The 19,274-nt window shown below is 44.5% G+C and overlaps 1 protein-coding gene across 4 annotated transcripts in view; it reads left to right on the top strand.

Annotated features, from left to right (window-relative positions):
- Il1r1 (interleukin 1 receptor type 1) overlaps positions 1-19,274 on the top strand; it is an 86,741-nt gene that overhangs the window by 39,334 nt on the left and 28,133 nt on the right. For 2 of the 4 annotated variants that reach the window (XM_045147858.1, XM_045147861.1), the window contains exons 1-3: positions 3,654-3,793; positions 13,848-13,921; positions 19,109-19,172. In XM_045147858.1, coding sequence (XP_045003793.1) covers positions 19,115-19,172 — 58 coding nt within the window. In that variant the 5' untranslated portion in view covers positions 3,654-3,793; positions 13,848-13,921; positions 19,109-19,114. Of the gene's footprint in view, positions 1-3,653; positions 3,794-13,847; positions 13,922-15,381; positions 15,479-19,108; positions 19,173-19,274 lie in introns of those variants that run through there. The other 2 variants (XM_045147859.1, XM_045147860.1) reach the window with 2 other exon arrangements.

Genomic DNA, 19,274 nt, shown 5'->3' with positions numbered 1-19,274 from the left:
TGGAGGTCAGTAGATGGAAAATGTATGACAGGAGCAGAAAACTGGGCAGTACAAGGAAGTTCATCTGGGACGGTGGTTTTCAATCTACATTGTGGTTCTGTGAGAAATTACTGGCAGCTCCATAAGTAGCAAAAATAGTTCAGAATCACAAAGGTGCTGTATATGAAAACATAATTTTCTTTGTTTCTCTATAATTACTTATGAACTTCTCTACAATTTGCTTATGAATTCTTATTCCATTGGTGGCACGAAAATATTCACTGATTCAAACTTATTTCATGTTTATTCAAGGCTCAGTCTTTTAGACTATTCTTTCTTCTTTTTTGTTCTAACTGGAAGTCTTTGTGGATCCTGAGGGGTTAAGGAGATGGAACTGATTAGGAGTTTTTCTGGGGTTGGAGAGATTGCTCAGTGGTTAAAGTGTTTGCCTGCAGGACAGGAGAGATGGCTTAGCTTAAGGCACTTGCCTGAGAAGCCTGAAGACTCATGTTCAACTCTCCAGATCCCACATAAGCCAGATGCATAAAGATGAGGCAAGCACAAGGTTGCACATGCCCACCAGGTGGCCCAAGGATCTGGAGTTTGATCTCAGAGGCTGAGGCCCTGCCATGCCAATTCTCTCTCTCTTGCTGTCTCTAAAATAAAAAAAATAAAAAAAGTTCTTGCTTGCAAAGCCTAATGACCTGGGTTCAATTCCTCAGTACCCATGTAAATCCAGATGCATAAAGTGCCACATACATCTGGAATTTGTTTGCAGTGGCAAGTGGTCCTGGTGTACCCCTTCTCTCTCCTTCCCTCCCTCTCTCTCTCTCTCTCTCTCTCTCTCTCTCTCTCTCTCCCTCTCTCTCCCTGTGCAAATGCAATGCAATGCAATGCAATGCAATGCAATGCAATGCAATGCAATGCAATGCAATGCAATACAATACAATACAATACAATACAATACAATACAATACAATACAATACAATACAAAAGAGTTGTTTTGGTCCCTGGATTCTGTTCAGCAGGTCATCCTACAGCCTTGCAAACTCCAGTTGAGAACCTGCTTGTCTTACCAGCTTCATCTGATGACCTTCACCAGGTACTCATCCTTTAGTGCCCTCTCAACCCCTTGGAAGTTCTGGAGACCCCTGGCTATGAAGACTAGGGAGCACTTTGCGGGACAACCTGTTCATCAACCCAAACTGTTCTGCTGTGGGCATTTGGCTTTGCTATAACACTGGTGGCACCCATGGCTGTCATCAGCATGTAACAGCAGTTGGTGATATCTCATGCTCAAGTACATGGATGTGTTCAGAATATTCAGGTGACTCTAAGACCTGAGCAGAGGGTGATATGGGGGTGACAGTCTCTATGCAAACTTCAACCCAGGAAGTTAAGTGGGAGCGCATACAAGCTACTGTAAGAAATGAGTCAGGGAACATGATCCACATTGCTGAGGGAGGAAAGAAGGTACTGCAGGGTTCCAGGTGAGACTTTCAAGATCATCAGGTGAGAAGGGGGGGTGTTAAAATCTCACTTTTTGGAATGAGAGTCCTACCTGCATGTAGAGGTCCATGTGTCTAACCAGTGTACAGGTACAGTGAAGGGTCAATGGAATACTGTATTTACAAATATAAGGCTTCCAGATTGCTTCTTTATTATTGAGCCAGACTCACCTGTTTTATCTTTAATTAAACTACCACTTGTAATGGAGTTGTGTGATCCTTCTCTACCTCTTTTTGGTATATCCTGAAGGAATTTATCAACAGACAGTGCAGATACCTGCATGCCAGGTTCAGTGGCACACTATTCACAATAGTCAGGTGATGGAACCAGTCCAGATGTCCTTCAGGGAATGAATGGATAAAGAAAACGTGTGTCCACCCATTCAGGTATTAATTATTCTACCAAGAAGAAGGAAATTATTCCTTTTGCAGGAAAAGGAGTGGAACTGGAGATTATCATGTTAAGCAAAACAAGCTAGACTCAGAAAGATAAATATCACATGTTTTCTTTCTTCTGTAGAATATGAAGGGGAGAAAAACCCATGGAAGTCTGGTGGGGGGAGCAATTAGAGCTGAAGACAAGGAAAGGCAGTAAGGATCAAGATACTCTTGAAATTGTCACACTTACTCTGTAACTACTGTGAATAGTTAATATGCAGTTGGAAAGAAAGGGTGTGGGGTTACTACCATTTGTACGCATTCGTTGAAACAGCTGTGAAGTGGGACACTCGATGCGCCTGCATCATGGCTAAGGCTGAAAGGGACCCTTGCTCATAATCCTGACACAGTGGAATCCCCTGGATGCATTACGAGTACTGACACTGGGCCTCAGCGATTCTGATATGACCTGATGGAGTCAAATATCCCTGTGATTCAGAGTGTAGTCCAGGCTGTGAGAACATCTCTGTGAGGAATTCAAGTGAGAACTAATGACTTTTCCAATATTATGCCACTGCTTCCCTGACAGAGGGAAACCCACAACCTCTAGAAACAGATAGGACAAGCTATCATTATGCTAGGCCACAGATGACCTCTGAAAGAAGTTATGACTGCTTGATTCTTTGTATTGTCCCTCACTTCAGAATTGCATCCAGGAGCTGAGACCCAGTTACTTTAACCCTCCAGTTTTTGAAGAGTCAGATGGGGTGTGGCAGTTAATCAAGATCCTGCCCAGCCTGGAAGGATGCGGGAAGGGTGGTGTGCTCTGGAAGGAAGAGCTATCAATGTTTATTAGCAGTCTCCTTGCAGGGTGGCCCATATGACCAGGAAAGCAGCTGGGTGTCCAGACACTTGCTGGGGACATGTGGGATGGAAGATGAAAGGTGGGTTTCAAGCCAGTGTCCCCCTCTCCTCTCCTCTCCCTAACTCTGTTGTACCATGTTGGCCAATATTTTTCCTAGGTATGAATTCTCATTTGCATATTAAGCCAGAGGGTCAGTGGGTTTTAAATTGAAAAGTCTGCCACCAAGATTGTATAGCGAGAAAAATGGCTTTCTCGGGTGGACATAGAACAGTCACAGCAAATCCAACACATAAAACCTGTGCGGACCAACTCTGTGCCCAGCAGTTTTGTATGTAGTAGCATCTTTCACCTCATGCCTTGTGTTGGATGTGATCCTTTATCACAAAAGAGGAATGGGGTCTCAAAGACTTAGTGTCTCTCCAGGTTCACGGGCAGAGGGGGCCCTAGAGCCAGCACCTAGCTCCAGAGGCAGCTCTGGCCTGGGGTCTGGTGTCCAGTGAGCCGCTTGAAACTCTTTAGATGGCTAAGGGAGATGCGCTGTCCTGACTAACAGTGGTGAGGCCACACTGGCTGCCCAGAGGAGCTGGGCGGTGGTTTGGGAGATGTGTTGTCCTCCTGGGTCCCTGCGCGGCGGTGGGACGCCCCGCAGCAGCGCGGGGACCTGGGCGGCTGCTCCCCCTTCCGGCTCCCGGGGAGGGGCGCGGGCGCGGGCCAGCAGAGGCGGGGCCACAGTCCCCGCCCGCCGCACGCCCCCGCAGGGCCGCTGGGGGTGGGACCGCGCCCGCGCCCGCCCGCAGCCGGTGCCGGGCGTCCACGTCCGGAGCGGCCTCTGCGCGGCGCGGGCCGGAGAGGCGGGGCGCGGTCGGGACCCCGCGGTGGAGGCGCCGGCCTGGCCCGCGCGCCCCGGGAGGGAGCGGCGGAATGTGCCGGCCCGGTGCCCGCGGCCCGGAGCAGCGCTCACGCGGTTCCTCGGGCTCCAACCTGGCCCTGCTGGACGGGTTTCGCCCGCAGCTGTGATCCCCGCACACCCTACTGGCACAACAGGGCACACTCAGGACCCAGGTAGGAGAAAACTGGAGAATTGCGGAGATGGGTCGGGTGGGCAGGGCAGGTAGCGGCCTTGGCGCTGCTAAGTGTCCTTGTTACACTTGGTTGTCAAAGTTTGCTGTGGATAAAGGTGACTGATGATCCTGTTCAATCTCAGTCTCTCCCCCCCCCCATTTCTTCTTAAGCAGGAATAAAGGCTATTCAAACTTTGGGGAACCTACCCCTTTCTTAAAGTTTGTTTTAGATAGGTGTGTCTTCCTGTATAAATTGCTCCCAGTTGTGATCTGGCCAAGATCAACTTGTTCAGGAGTGTCCTCCTAGGGGTTTAGGCTCAGAAGAGACTCTCTTCCCAAGACTAGGGGTGAATGTTCTTAATCCACTGGAGGGGGGAGGTAGGAGGATACTCATCCCCCCCAGCCAGAGGCTGATGCTGGGCAGTGTGGCTACAAGAACTCGACCACGAAGACACATTGTTTACAGGCATGCTCAGCCCTCGACAGGTTCTAAGGCCCTTTATTCTTGCTGTCCTCTTGTCCTCCCAGCAACCCTGTGAGTGCTGTGCCATGATCACCCTCATTTTATAGTAGCAGCTCACAGGAGACCTGCCTGTGAGCTGACACCCACTGGCGTCCAGCCCCCGTGTCTACCTCCTCACCAGGAAGGGAGCTGCTCTGGAGGGAGTGCATACTCCCAGCTCTGTGCAGAGCTTGGTCATCAGAAGAGCCATTCCGTGGTATTACCCCCATATCCCAGGAACTGAGGCAAGGGATGTCATCACTTGATGCCATAGGCAAAAGCAAGGGATATTCATCTGCCACTGAAGCCATCGGAGCTGGGTTATGCCGGATGTGCTACGTGGAAGTGACTGAGAGCTAAGGAAGGTCAGCAGAGCACTGTGGGATGAGGCTTTCCTCACCTAACTTACTAGCAGATAGTGGTATCCTTTGCTTTCTTGATCCCTTCTAGTTTCTTACTATCTGATTTAGCATTTTATTTGATATTTTGCATTCCCATCCTAACTAATTTCGTGGAAGGCAGAAACATGGTGCTTTTGAAGTGGGATTGGCCGAGGCAAGGGACTAGCATTCTGATGTGTTCTCAGTCTCTGGGCTGGCTGCCATTGTGCTGCATAGGAAGTACTTGTCTGTAGTGGCAACCTTGACTTCAGGAATTCTCACATGACCTTGGAAGGGCAAGACCAAATGTCCCCATTTTAATAGGCTTTGTAGAGTGTTTCTGTTGTAAGGTGGCATCAAGATGTTCTTTATGCTCTGAGGCAGGCAACATCTTCTGAGTAGATCCTTCACTGCTGGTGAAGTGCTACTTAATGTTCACTTAACTAATTTAGCAAACAAATATTCACTTAATGCCTAGTCAGGTGTTCTGTGAAGTCCTGTGAATAGTGAAGTAAGTAAAAGAAATAAAAATCCCTGTCTTCTCACATTCTTGAGTCCTCTTGACAAGTTAGAGATATTGATTTCATAAGGGAGTTTGTTGAAATATGCCTTTATCCTTAGACAGTGAGCCAAGATGGCTTGGTCATATTCATTATCTCCAATGGAATGGGTGTGGAAACAGTGGTAACAGATGTAGCTTTGTAGTATCAGGGATGCCAAGGTACACTTTGTAGCTAAGGTGTCCATGGGGACCAGGGCAGACCCAAACTTGTGGATAGAAGGTATTAACAGCAGGTAGCCATATGTCCCCCTGCACTCCAGAGACTCATGGAGGGAGCATGTCATCAGTGAAAGGAGCAAAGCTGGATCATTTTGGTGAAACTGTCATAGTTTAGGGTATGGGGAAGAACATGTGTCCTCATATTCCTTTGTTGCCGGATGGATTCATTATGACCTTCCCCTTCAAAGAGGGGAGGTGCTAGGGTCATCTGTGACTCACTGGCCGTGACCTAGCCCCACAGTGTTACCCATCTGTTGCTGTGAGAAGATGCTTGGCTTGTGCTCTACTCTCTGCATGGTTGCTAGGGGACTGGTGGTGGTGGAGGAAGATCTGCAGCGTTAGCAGCTTTGACCTCCTGTGCATTCCTTCTGTGGCCCCAGCAAACGACTGGTGTCCTGGCCACACCTAGCACATGAGTGTGCACAGAGGGGCCTGTCAATGATTGGTCTCACTTAGTGTTGAAAAGAGTGGGGATTTTAAGGTCCTGGTCACCAACACACTCTTGGGTCCCATGGTAACTCCTCCTCATGCCTGTCCATTGGCACATACAAGGCATCCCACCCATTTTGGGAAGGATTTATAAAATATCAAGAATTAAAGGTGGAATAAAATAAAATCAAGAATGGAGATTAAATGGAGCCTGAAATGGCTAGAAATGTGAACACTGTAAACTTTGATGGTCTAGATGTATAGTGAGTTACCTTCAGAGGTAGCAAATGCCAAGATAAGCTACTGTCCCAGCTTGGCCTGCTCCTAGACATTGCTAAATGCCCTCTGAGCAAACAAGGTAGTATTTCTGGGTGTAGCAGGTCCTGGTAATTTTTATGTCCACAGGTGGTTTTAATGTGTCCACAAGGCAGAAGGGGAGAAGAACCCTGGATAATCAGCTATTATTGTTTTCAAGATAAAAATGAGGGGCTAGAGAGATGGCCTAGTGGTTAAGGAGCTTGCCTGCAAAGCCTAAGAACTTATGTTTGAATCTCCAGGTCCCACGTAAGCCATATGCACAGTGACACAAGAACACAATGTCTCACATGTGCACAAGGGGCGCATGTGCCTGGAGTACATTTGTACTGGCTGAAAGCATGCCCGTTCTCTCCCTCCCTCTCTCTCTCTCTCTCTCTCTCTCTCAAAAAGAAAAAGAAGTGAAATTCTCAGGAGAAATAAAATCATTCCTGATACAATCAGATCAAAACTTTCTCCTGCTGTTCATTACAGAGGTGAGAAGGGAAGAGTGTAGGTCTCTTTAAAATGACCTGTGCTGCAAGTGTGGTAGGGTAACCACAGAATAGCCACACACTAACAGGAGCGGCAGGAAGCCTGGATTTGCACATCTTCCTCCATCTGCTTGAGAACTTGGGACACCTGAAAGTACAGCAGTGACTCCTGACTAAGAGTTAAAGGAAAGGTTAGATACTGTCACTTTCAGTCATGGCATCTCACCTCACTAAACACCCAACACCTTTCCTTTGTCCAAAGGTTTTAAGCATTCTGTTTATAATTATGAAATGTTGAAACTTACCTGTACCATAATTTAAAAATATCAACACAATGTCTATATGTGAATAAGAAATAAAAGAAATTGTATTAAAATTAGGTGTTTCACCAGGTCAGTGCTTGGGCTGGAACCTAGTAACGCTGGGTGGTGCTTCATATATACTGTCCGAGTCTACTCTGGGGCAGATGAGGGGGTGGCCATATGCACACTATTAATAGATGTTTAACCTTTGGTCGAGGTCTACATGGCAGTCAAAGGCATCTTTTCTCAATTGTCACAGTAGTTATATTTCTGAAAATTTTGGTATGTATGGAAATTGTGGCAACTGTATGCGTTTTATATAAATCTGGAATAGAGTCAGTAGTTAAGTTTAAAACACCATAAATATGTTCTCTTGGCATTAATTTCTGTGGGATACATGGGGTCCTGGGAGGTGGGGGTAATGTCTTCAGTGAGCAGAGGTGCCTTGTGTTGATCCAGATTCTAGCACTCACAGCCTTCAACACTCATCACATGTGTCAGGAGCACCCAAGTGTCCCCTTCTGCATAGTTTCTGCAGTGCTCTCTTGGGGGCCCTGCCCGTCTGGTTGTGAACATGCCTTCTCTGTGTGACTGGGCCATAGTGAGTAAAGTGTTTGCATGGACGTGGCCCTAACATACCCTGTTCTACTAGGTGAGTGGTAGTAGGATAGACACCAGCTGTCAGGTGTAGAGGTGGTGACAGAAATCAGAATGCTGGGTGACCTGGACATGGTGCATGTATAAGGGGGTACAAGGAAACTTTAGGGATGATGGAAGTGGTCTGTAACCTGATGAAGTATTTCTAGTATATCATGTTGTCCCAGCTTATGAAATGGCACATTAAGGATTGTATTTGACTGTATATATATTTTACCTAAGTAAAAATTATATAAAGGAATGAACCCAACATGGCTCAGGGAAATTTTGCGGAAGAGGGGGCGGAAAGAATGTCAGAGGCACCTGTTGGGTCATGATATGCAGAGACATTCATCCTACCTATAACTGTGGGCTAACTCCAGAATGCATGACCCATATACCTCAACAAGGAGGGGCCAAAGGGAGGAGGTAGGTCATTGATGAGACTAATTTTGGTACCAAACTGACTGTATTCCCTGAGTATAAGACTTAATTAATAAAAATATAAAAAAAATTAAAAAATAATAAAATAAAAATTATGTAAAGGAAACACAATGTGAGAAATCTTATGGAGAATGTGGAGTCAGCCTATAGATCCCAGTTTGAAATTCAAAGTTGTCTTCACCTCACTGGAAAAGTTTGGCCCAGTCCTGACTGTAGTTTGTTGTGACAGTCACCATGTCTGTCTGTGCCTCACTTTCCACTTTGTCCTTAAACTCACATGTCTTATTCAGTCAGCCACCTTGTGGCTCTACGGCCTGTGATAGATGAATAGTTGCATTTCATAATAACACCTGAAACCTGCCTGGCACTTTTTAATTCATCTTCCTATCTTTGTGAATCATTTGTGATTGATGTTCTCTGTAAATATGCCAAATTAATATGTAATAACTGGCTTTGGATTCATCTACTGGTTAGAAATTGCAGCTTTCATGTTCCTTGGGCTCTCCAACAAATGAGTTTCTTTTGTTCCCTCTTGTGAGTAAAGTTTTACTTACTTATAAAGTAAGTATGGACCTTTGTGGTTTGAAGACTGGGAGCTGTCTAATGGCTGTTTTGTAAAGGTGGTTCTTCAGTGATAGCATTACCATGTGCAGTTGAGTGTTTGGAATGTCTGCATGTGACCCTGTGTTAGTAATCTCTGCTGAGTGGGAATAATTTGGACACACCACCATGGTTCTCAGATGCATCTAAGATTATTTCACTGTCTCCTTCCTTGCCTTGAATCTGGACACCACTGGGTGAATAGACTACTTGGAAGGTAGGTTTACATTGTCTGTCTTGCCCTGAGGGTATAAATTCAGGGATCTGGATGCTTCCATTTATTTGAGTGGTGCTTACAGGGATGATGGTGGGTATTTACTAAAGATAGCTCTGCTCAGATTTTACCACCAACACTTGTCTTGAGAAATAAAAGGTGAATGTCCAACTTGGCACTCCAGAATAGCTCACTTTATAGGATATCTCTCTGATGCCTCTTGCTTTTGTCTAGATAGAGGTTGGAGATTTTTTTCCTTTCCACTTCATAACACAGCCATGTTTGTAACAAAATAAAAATAATCCCCACTTGGACTCTTGGGGTAAATTTATTGTCCCAGTGGATATACACTGGGCCTATTGTCTCTCTGTTGGTTTTCCTGGGAATATGTTCACCTCATTTAATAATCAGGACTTGTATAGTACTCAGGTATTTTCTCCAGTCACATGGTTTTATGGTTTGGAAAGCTCCTAAAGCCTATCTCTCACATGGACCTTGTGGTTTGATGACTGGGAACTGTCTAATGGTTGTTTGACTCCTCATAACAAACCAGTAGCCAAGCATTGTTACAGACTTCATTTACGTACCATGCATGGCCCATTCATCACATTCCTACTGACTTTCAGTAGAGTATGTAGGTTGTCGCATTTCTTAAGCTAATACGTTTTACCTCCTGCTTTTTCTGGAGACCCATCATGCTTCTAAGTTATGGCCAACTTTATTTGGAACCTAATTCTCTATGAATGTTTATCCATTACATAAATCTGCACATATACACACATGGATTAATGCCTGAGGTGAGAAGTTGTGTCAGAAGATGATGCAGATGTATCATGAGACATTCCATGAGACTAGTAGGAGAGTGAATTGGTATAAGGTGGAAACATGGAGTGTGTATGCTGTGCTTTGAATGTGTCCCCAGTGCACATATTGGGAATTTATTTTCCAGTGCAACACCCTTAAGGTGGGCAGGTCTTAGAGGAGGTAATTAGGTCCAGAGTTCCTTGCTCTCATAAATGAATTCATGCTATTACCAGGAATGTGACTTCATTGTTGGAGGAGTAGGGTCATAGAAGTGAGTTTAGCCCCCTCATGCTTGCTCATTCTTGTCCTTCTACTAGGAATGACACAATACAAAGATGCTCACTAGTTGCTGGCACTAGCCTCCAGAACCATAAGCCAATTATATTTTGATTCATTGCAAATTGCCTAGTATTACAGTCAGGTTCTCAATGCTGGCAGAAATCACCTGACCAAGAGCAGCTTTTGGGGAAAAAAGCATTTATTTTGGCTTATAGACTCGAAGGAAAGCTCCATGATGGCAAGGGAAAATGATGGCATGAGCAGAGGGTGGACATCACCTCCTAGCCAACATAAGGTGGACAATAGCAACAGGACAGTATATTAAACATTGGCATGGGGAAACTGGCTATAACACCCATAAGCCCAACAATACACTGTCTTCAGGAGGCATTAATTCCCAAATCTCCATTAGCTGGGAATCTAGCATTCAGAACACCTATGTTTATGGGGGTCACTTGAATCAAACCACCACACCTAGTTTCAGGTATTCTGTCAGAGTAGGAGAAAATGGACTATGCTTGCTTAAAATTTCTTTCATAAAATTCGCACTTGGGGTGGACCCCCCCCCCCGCCCCAGAAACAGGAATTACCTCTTGCTATCTGTGTGTTCTTTCTGGGTTTCTACTGAGACTTGCTTTCCTTTGAATTTCCCCTAGAACTCTCCCAGGTCCTGTACTTTGGATAGATTCGTTCTGCAATTCCCTAGCCAGTCCCTTGGCATGGTGAGGAGTCTGTTAGGGCAAGAGGATATGCACACTGGGAATGTGCCCACCAGCACCCTTTCTTTACCACACTTCTGGTGTTTAGGAAGCCTGGAATCTCTACTCCAAACTGTCTGGATGCCAACTCCAGGATTATGCAAGGCTCTGTCCTGGGTGGTCCTTGGGAACTCTACTGCCTTTATGGGTTGTCAGGCAGGGCTTTGGAGGAGGATAAACTTGGGAATGCGGATTGAGGTATCTACTTGTCTGTGTGCTCAAAGCTTCTCATTAGATGCAAAGAACTGGAGGAAGACTGGAGAAAGGGTTTGGTATGTTGAATAGCTAGATACAGTATGAAGCATGGGTAGTGGCCTGCCCTGGGTGGCTCCCAGTGCAGGGACAGTACAACTTGTACTTAGACACTGAGTATTTGGTCCCAGTTCAAGCTTCCTCCAGCACTAGGAACCTCTGTCTCTCCAGCAGTAGACCCACGCATCATGTTTTCTGAGTGAGTCTGACATCGTCAGGGATGTATCTGATATGGGCTTGCTCGCCTGTGCCTGGCATCTTTCTGGAAGGCAGGATATGCAATGTGGGGAAACTCCTGAGGAACAGGAAGGAAATTCTTTCAGTTAATGGGAAATTCCTTATTCATTAGAAGGTATTTAATAGATGTGATGTGGCTGCATGCTAAGAAAATGCCCCCTTCCCCTGCACTGGCCTTGAGGAAAATGCTTGGGGCTTTATAGAGGATGTGTTTCATAGATGTCACTTCTGGACAAGGAATACTTTGCAGAGAGAGGAAGGTACTATTGGATGAAATCAGTCTTTTCTGGAAGGGGGGCTTTTGTTAGAGGGTCAATATGTTCATCGTTGATGCTTGTACTTTATTTGTGGTTCCATAACTTGATTCACATTTATGTTTTTTCCGTCTGAATCTGGAATCATCTTGGCTGTGTCTGTTGCCATAACCGAATGCCTGAACCTGGGCAATCTAGAAAGAGTAGACATTTATTTATGCAGTCCAAGAATAGGCAGCTACATCTAGTGAGGGCCTCATAATGCCTCGCTACATAGAGTTAAGAGGAAGGGCAGGTGGGTGCATATGGAGGAGACAAAGGTAAGAGGGGTGTTCCGGCTTTGTAACCACCTGCTTTTGTGGTAATGCAAAGATGGTGAGTGAGTGAGTGGGCTACTTCCCTCCCTCCCTCCCTCCTTCCTCTTTTCCATAGGTCTTTATTACATTCTTATCACAGGCAAGATGTGGAGGATGGAGCCGTCTTCACAGGGGTCTGGGAGAGGAGAGAGGTCCCTTCTGTCTTACCTTCTCCCCTGGTTTAGGTAAGGAAGGCCAGCCACTGGGGTTACTCTGTGCAGCCAGAGCCATCCCTCAGAGGCACCTGTGCATTGCACCAAAGAGAAGCTGTGTGGTTTGCTTCCTAGCTATGGAGGATGAAGCATCTATGAGAGCCTGAGGTCAGCTTCTAACCAGAGCCATTGCACAACTGGTCAGATGTCTCCCGTGATGCGTGACTAGAATGGGGAGAATGAAGAGAAGGTCCCCAGGGAGGGAGGGTATAGCTCTTAGCAATAGCCACCAGGACAGCTCAGCAGGATGGGCAAGCTGGTAGAAGGCTGTGATGTAGGGTGTTAGGTCAGGTGCTGTGACATGTCCAGTTATATGGAGATTGAAGGGTCCTTTGCCTGGAGAAAAAGGGGGGAGCTAATTGGTTGAGCAATAAATTTCCAAGGAAAAGTTAACACAGAAGGTGGATGATGATATTTTTCTAGCTGTGTGAAAATTCCTAAAGGAACTTTCTAGGACAAAAAGGAAGAGTGAAAGGGTAGCAGATGGATTAGATAGGGGTTCACAAGAAGTTTCTTGGACCTTCCAAATAAATATACCCTCTTGTCCATCCTTCTTTTCCCTCCCACCCTGTGGATTTCCATGTGGCACTATTTCTAGAGTTCCTATCAGTGATCCATTTCTGAGGCTACCGCTGTGGCTTCAGGGCACAGTCCTCGGCTGGGCACAGAATGATCTGGGAGTCTGCTTTCAGATTTTGAGCTGTAACAGTCATGCTGATGAACCACTGCCTCCACGGCAGCATGATGCTCCGTTTTAGCTTCCAAGTGTGAAGTGACTAATAGGCTGGGCGTGTGTTTAGTCTGAGCAAAATGCTTAGCATTAAATTGGCCAAACTGTTTTATTGATGGTTATTTTAAAAAGCTCAAGGAAATGACTCATATATTAAAAATTAGACTCCAAAATACTAGAAGAAAACTGAAGAAATAATAATAGATGGTGAGATATCTATAGGACATAACAGTAAGGCAATCATGAAAAACTTTTGGAATTTATTCTAAATTATATAATATAGGTTCCAGGTATATGCTTTTTTAAATACTTTATTTTTATTTATTTTTTTGATGTGGGGAGAGAGAGAGAAAGAAAAAGAGACAGAGACAGAATGAATGGGCATGCCAGGGTCTTCAGCTGCTTGGCATGAACTCCAGACGCATGTACCACGTTCTGCATCTGGCTTACGTGGGTCCTGGGGAATCAAACCTGGTTCTTTTGCTTTGCAGTCAAGCCCCTTAACCACCAAGCCATCCCTCCAACTCAAGATACATGAATGTTTAATATGAGGTCTTAAAAAGCAAGTGTTCCTTTCTTAAAGGGGACCTGTTTACCTGTTTTTTTCACTCGTATGTGGCAAGGCCTCAACCCTGTTGTCCATTGGCAGTGGACCAGTCATCTCCAGAGAGAGTTGGACCCATTTCTATATCCCTGTATCTGATAAAGTACATGTTACATGACTCTAATCGAAAGTATTCATCAGAGTTGGGAAGATGGCTTCGTGGGTAAGAGCACTTGCTATACAAGTAAGGGGAGCTGAGCTCGACAGCTGATGTCCTTCTTTGTCCTCTGCGTGGGGCACATGCATGTTCACACATATGCATATGATCTCACCACGTGCATGCACACGCATGTGCACACACACACTAACTTTTGGTTGTCAAATTCTATATATTTCCTAAAAATGTTCTGCCCTGAAGGAATGTGGAACTTTCAAATATTTGACCCATTTTCATGAGCATGTAAAACCCCTGGGACCCCTTTTGTGGTCATGGTGACTGCGGTGCCTTTGCTTTCTTCATTCAAGCTTCATTCTTGTACTTTCTCTTCCCCAGGTAGACCCTCCGCCTAACGATGGTGACTCCTTGAGAGGCAGGACCACTTCTTATAAGAAAAGATCTTCTGCAAGGTACGCTTACCTCAGGTTTCCTTAGCCTTTTCTCATGAGTTGTTGAAGCCCCTCTGCCCTCACCTGCAGGTGGTCCTCTGCATGGACACATGCATCTTCACACACATGCCACATGCCCCCGTGACGCATGCACACACACCACACACACACACACACACACACACACACGCACACTCATTCTGGGACAGCTCTTCATGTATTCAAAGATATTTAATATTTGTTGGCGTATTTTTTCCATGAGGTCAGTTTTATGGTTTTATTGGATTTATTCTTGTCTTGATTTTTAATTGACTTACAATATTTGTACACATTTAATGAGATGCTGTCATTGTGCAACATAGATGGAGTGGAGGACATGATATTCAGTCAATAAGACAAAGATGACATAATCACACAGATGTGGAACGGCAGACAGTTGAGCTCCAAGAAGGAAAAAAAAACTAGGACAATGGATACTAGAGCTGGAGTAAGAAGGGGAAGAAGGGATAGAGGAAGGAGCTGTCGGATTTTTGAAGGTGTCTCTGATCCCCTGAGGGCCACTGCCTATCTGCTTTTCTAAGGCATTTACAGCTGTGACTGAGCTGGCAGCTCCCAGGGTGCTCCCCAGTCAGCACCCCAGGCCTCTTCTTTTTCACCTCACACTCAGTTCCTCATTTCTGTCAGAGACTTCACTGCAGACCTTCACCCAGGGATCTCAGGCCTGGTGTTGCTTCAGGCAGCGTACTATGACCATCTCTCTTTGAGTTATCTGTATTCCCATCCTGCCATCCTAACTTGGGTGTGACCGCCCCTGTCACACCCTCAGGGAATCAGGCCATCAGCTACCCTTCCTTTCCTGTTCCACCAAAGGGTTTCAGTTTGTTTTTGTGTGTTTGTTTTTGTGGCAGAGTCTTTCTGTGTATCCCAGGAAGGCCTCAAGCTCAGGGTCCTCTTGCCTCGGCCTCTTCAGTACTGGTCAGTGTGCCACCGTGCCCAGCATTTGTCGATTTTTCTGGGAGGCTCATTTGGTATAATCTCAAGCATATGCTTTACTGTCTCCCCTTCTGATGCCCTCGTTCCCTTCATGAGCATCCCAAGCTCAGTGTAGACCCCTGGGTCCAGCATCCTAGGGACAGATAGAATCACAAAGGATCTGCTGAGAGGTTACCCTCACATCCTACTTTTTTTTCCAGATCAGTTTTGGAGCAGAAATAACCTCTTCCTAAACCCTGGCCACCACTGTTTTGTAAATTATTAGAGCAGGAAGTGGTCTTGGATCATTGGCTATGAATTTGTAATAGTTAAAGATTGTCTGTCTACAATTAACCTTGAATTCTGTTTTAAGAGTTGTGTACTGTCAGCACCCCCCCTCTTTGGCCTAGTAATCAAACAAACCCTGATTTGTTCCTAAAGGAACTGACAGTCAGTTGGGAGTGTTCACATGTTTTCTTTCCAAAATGCCTTGTTTTGTTGTTACTCAGGTATTGAGTGACCAGGAAATGGAAATCCAGGAGCATTTTAAATGTTCCTGCCTCTCTGTCATTAAAACTTGAAGCATTCTGCCGTGTACTCACAGAGGTAGGAAGCCAGGCTGCAAGGCTTCAAAGCTTTCTAGCCCATTTCATCCTCTGCATGTGGTTTAAAGTAACCCTGCTTGTCTAGAGCTGTGTGGGAGTGGTTCCATTTATGTAGGTAAAGCATCGGATTTAGAGTATATCTAAGAAATGAAGTTTTACTACTCTGTGGAAAGTATGAAGGTGTGACTTGCATGTTAGAAAATCTTTATGCTGGGCTAGAGAAATTGCTCAGTGGTTAAAGGGTCTTGCTCACAAAGCCTGATGGCTCTGGTTTGATTCCACACTACCCACATGAAGTCAGATTCACAAATGGCACATGTGTTTGGAGTTTGTTTTCAGTGGCAGGAGGCCCTGGCTCACTCACTTTTTTTCTGTCTCTTTCTGTCTGCCTATCAAATAAATAAATAAAAACATTAAAAAAAAAAAGAGAAAATCTTTATGCCTCAGTACTCGTTTAAAGAGCATCTTGTACCAGGTTTACCAGTTTTATACCTTTTAATGCAATTTCTCAAATAGAACATTTCCAGCTAATTTTCAAACAATCACATCTTTAGGCTAAAATTTCAGTTAAAATATTTTGTATTTCAGATAAGAATATTGGCAAATTTAATTAGTAAAAATTAAAAGGCAGGAACCTAGGGAGATGACTCAGTTGGTAAAGTGCTTGCCACACAGGTATGACGACCAGAATCTGGATCCCTGGCACCCATATAAATGCTAGGTAGGTGTGGCAGCCCCTGTAACCCCAGAATTCAGGAGATGGAGACAGAAGCTGCCTGGCTAGTCAGCTGAATCAGTGAGCTCTGGACTCAACAGAGAGACCTTGCCCCAGTAAAATAAAGAGGAAAGCAATCAAGGAAGGCACCCAACATCCACCTCTGGCCTACACACACCCACCTCCACGCACATACCATGCACACACACGTATGTGCATGCGCGAACTCACATACGTGAATAACCACACATATACACACAGGCACAAGCACACCCATGTACATTCAAATAGAAAATTAAAAGGCAGACTTTTTTTTTCAGCGAAGAATTTCATGGACACTGGACATAGCCCAGTGTTGAGTTGAGGATAAACCTATTTTGTTGGCTCATTAGTTTTCATTCATTGCATGAACCTTTATTAAAGGCTCTGGGTTTTAAGCACAGTGTTGGATGCTTTGAAGCAGAGATGAGCTTTGTTTCTGCACTTGGGAGGGGCTTTCTATCCTGGGCTAGCTGCTTGGGGCAAGGCAGGTATTGAGTTTGCTGGAGCAGCCCACAAGAGGAGGCCAGGAAAGGGATGTAATATTCCCTCAGGGGCCTGAGGCCTGATGGAGTGGAAATGAAGGTAGAGGAAACACTGAAGGCTAGGAGGTTGGGGTGCATGGGCATGTGGATGGCTGACTTGGGGTGAGCTGGTGGAAGAAGGAGCCCGTGGAGAGTTAAGATAGAGGAAGGTACAAAATAGTCCTATACTTGTCTGGGAGTGTGGACTCTTCTGCCAAGAAAGACTATTGAACAGTTCATTTGATGACTAACAGTTTGTCACCTCTCCGGATTGACTGAAACCTGTAAATCCCCAGATAGAGAGACGATAGTAAATCCAGACAGGTGCTGGAGATGGCTTGAGCTTCTGAAGTACCCAGTGGACACATGAGTGAACCGGGTTGTTTTGGTGATTACAGTGACAGGACCTGGGTCCAGAAAGACTTGGGTGGTAGTGGCCTCAGAAACAGGTCTCTTTAGAGGTGGGAGGCACCAGGGAGCATAAATTTGGTGGAGCAAGAATATGTATTAATGAGACTGAGGAACTCCTAGGCTTTCACATGTGCTTTTGCAAAAGCTAGTTGGAAATATGTGACTGGAGCCACAGTGAGGTCCTTTTGCAGAATCATGAAAGGACAGTTTAGAAAGAAAATGAAGCTATAATGACTATTTACTTTTTTGGAGCTCAAAAGGTTTAGAAAAGTACCAAAATTGATGGGCATTTTTCTCACTTGCATTATTTAGATTGAGTTTTAGTGACTTCATTTTGTCTATACAGAAGAGCAGGTTCTTCTGTGCTTCTTTTCTTAGACCAGCTCCTAATCTGGTTCTACTCCTGTTTAACCTGTATACAAAACCTTATGTAACTAAAGCAGATTAAAATAGCCAAGTTAGAGAATCAGTAGATGAATGGATGAGAATATGATGCATAAACAGAATGGGGCTTTATTCAGCCATAAAGAAGAACACAATTATGTTTTATGCAGGAAAATGAATGAATGAAATTAAGACATCGTCATATTAAGCAAAAAATTAAAAAAATTTTAAAAAGCCAGACATGGAAAGATAACCATTTCTCTCCTGTGTAGAACCTAGAACGAACACACACACACACACACACACACACACACACACACACACACACACACACAGGCACTCAGTTCATGCACATGGCATGAATGAAAGGAGAAGGAGACTATTTGGAACGAGGAAGAGTATTAGCAGGAGGAGAAAGGGGGACAGGAGAGGGTAATGAAGCTGATGATGCTCAAACTTGAATGAAATACCATTATGAAATTTACCACTTTGTAAAGTGAACATATAATAATAAAAATTAAAACGGAAAGATAAGTCATGTCATCAGGACTTCCATTTAGTATGAAGCCCTCATGATATACTGGAGCATATAGTATGTTGTTTGGCTTTTGAAGCCACTGAGAGGCAGTCAAGTGTCTTCCGTTTTGCCTTTGTGAAAAGATTCATACATGCCTATTATAGACCCTCTGGAAAATATAAAAATCCCCAGAGAAGGGGAGACCCATTCAACCACAAGATTCAATTCAGTATTGATAAATTGAGAAAATTTCTTGTAGTCTTTTTTTTTTTTTTTGCACAAACAATTTAATATTGGGTTTTAAAATGAAGGAAGGTGTAACTCTTGAATCGAATCATGGGAAGAGTTTTGCAAGTGACTCCTGGCAGCAGGGTACATTCCAGGCTGGTAACAAATCCACATCAGCAGAAGCAAGCCACTTTAGGTCTTGTGAATTCATCTGTTCCTAATACCCATGGGAGAGTGATTCTAGGACCCCAACAGACACCAAAATCAATGGATGCTTAATCTCCTATATAAAACAGTATAATATTTCCATACATCCTTCATATATCATATACTTAGGTCATCTCTAGATTATTTATAATACCTCATATAATGTAAATTTCATGTACATAACTGTTTTACTATGTTACTTATGGAATAATGACAGAGGCAAATGTCCATATATGTTCAATACCAATGCAATATTTTTTCAAATATTTTAGAATTGTAATTGATTGAATCTACCAATGTTATCCATAGGCATAGAGAGGTAATTGCAGACTACTTTGGATATAGAATATATTTTGAGAGGATTTAAGTAAGAAGTAAGACCAGAAATATATTTTGGGAGAGATGATGAATGTTTGAAAAATTTTTAAGTTGTCAAGGTTGCCCTCTGCCCCAACTGCAGCAGAAGCCCAGCATGAGGGCATTAATGCTGAGGAAGTCTAGTCCATCAGTGTGACCTGAGAATGAGTTTGGGGATAGGTGAGGGTCAATGTGCTTAGATATTTGCTAGAGTAACATTTTGTCTGCTTTCCTTCCTCCCTTCTCCAGGAGAATATGAAAGGACTACTTGGGCTGGTTTGTTTCATAGCTCTGCTCATGTCTTTGGAGGCTGGTAAGTTAACATTTCCTCTGGTCTAGTCTGCTGAGGGTGGAGATGACTGAGAAGCATGTGGACACTGCCTAGCAGAGTCATTTTCCTCATCATGTTCTACTC

This window comes from Jaculus jaculus, chromosome 4, assembly GCF_020740685.1.
Source record: "Jaculus jaculus isolate mJacJac1 chromosome 4, mJacJac1.mat.Y.cur, whole genome shotgun sequence".
Lineage (NCBI taxonomy): Eukaryota > Metazoa > Chordata > Mammalia > Rodentia > Dipodidae > Jaculus > Jaculus jaculus.
Note: the sequence above shows the minus strand (reverse complement) of the source record. Positions and strands in the feature narration are given on the sequence as shown.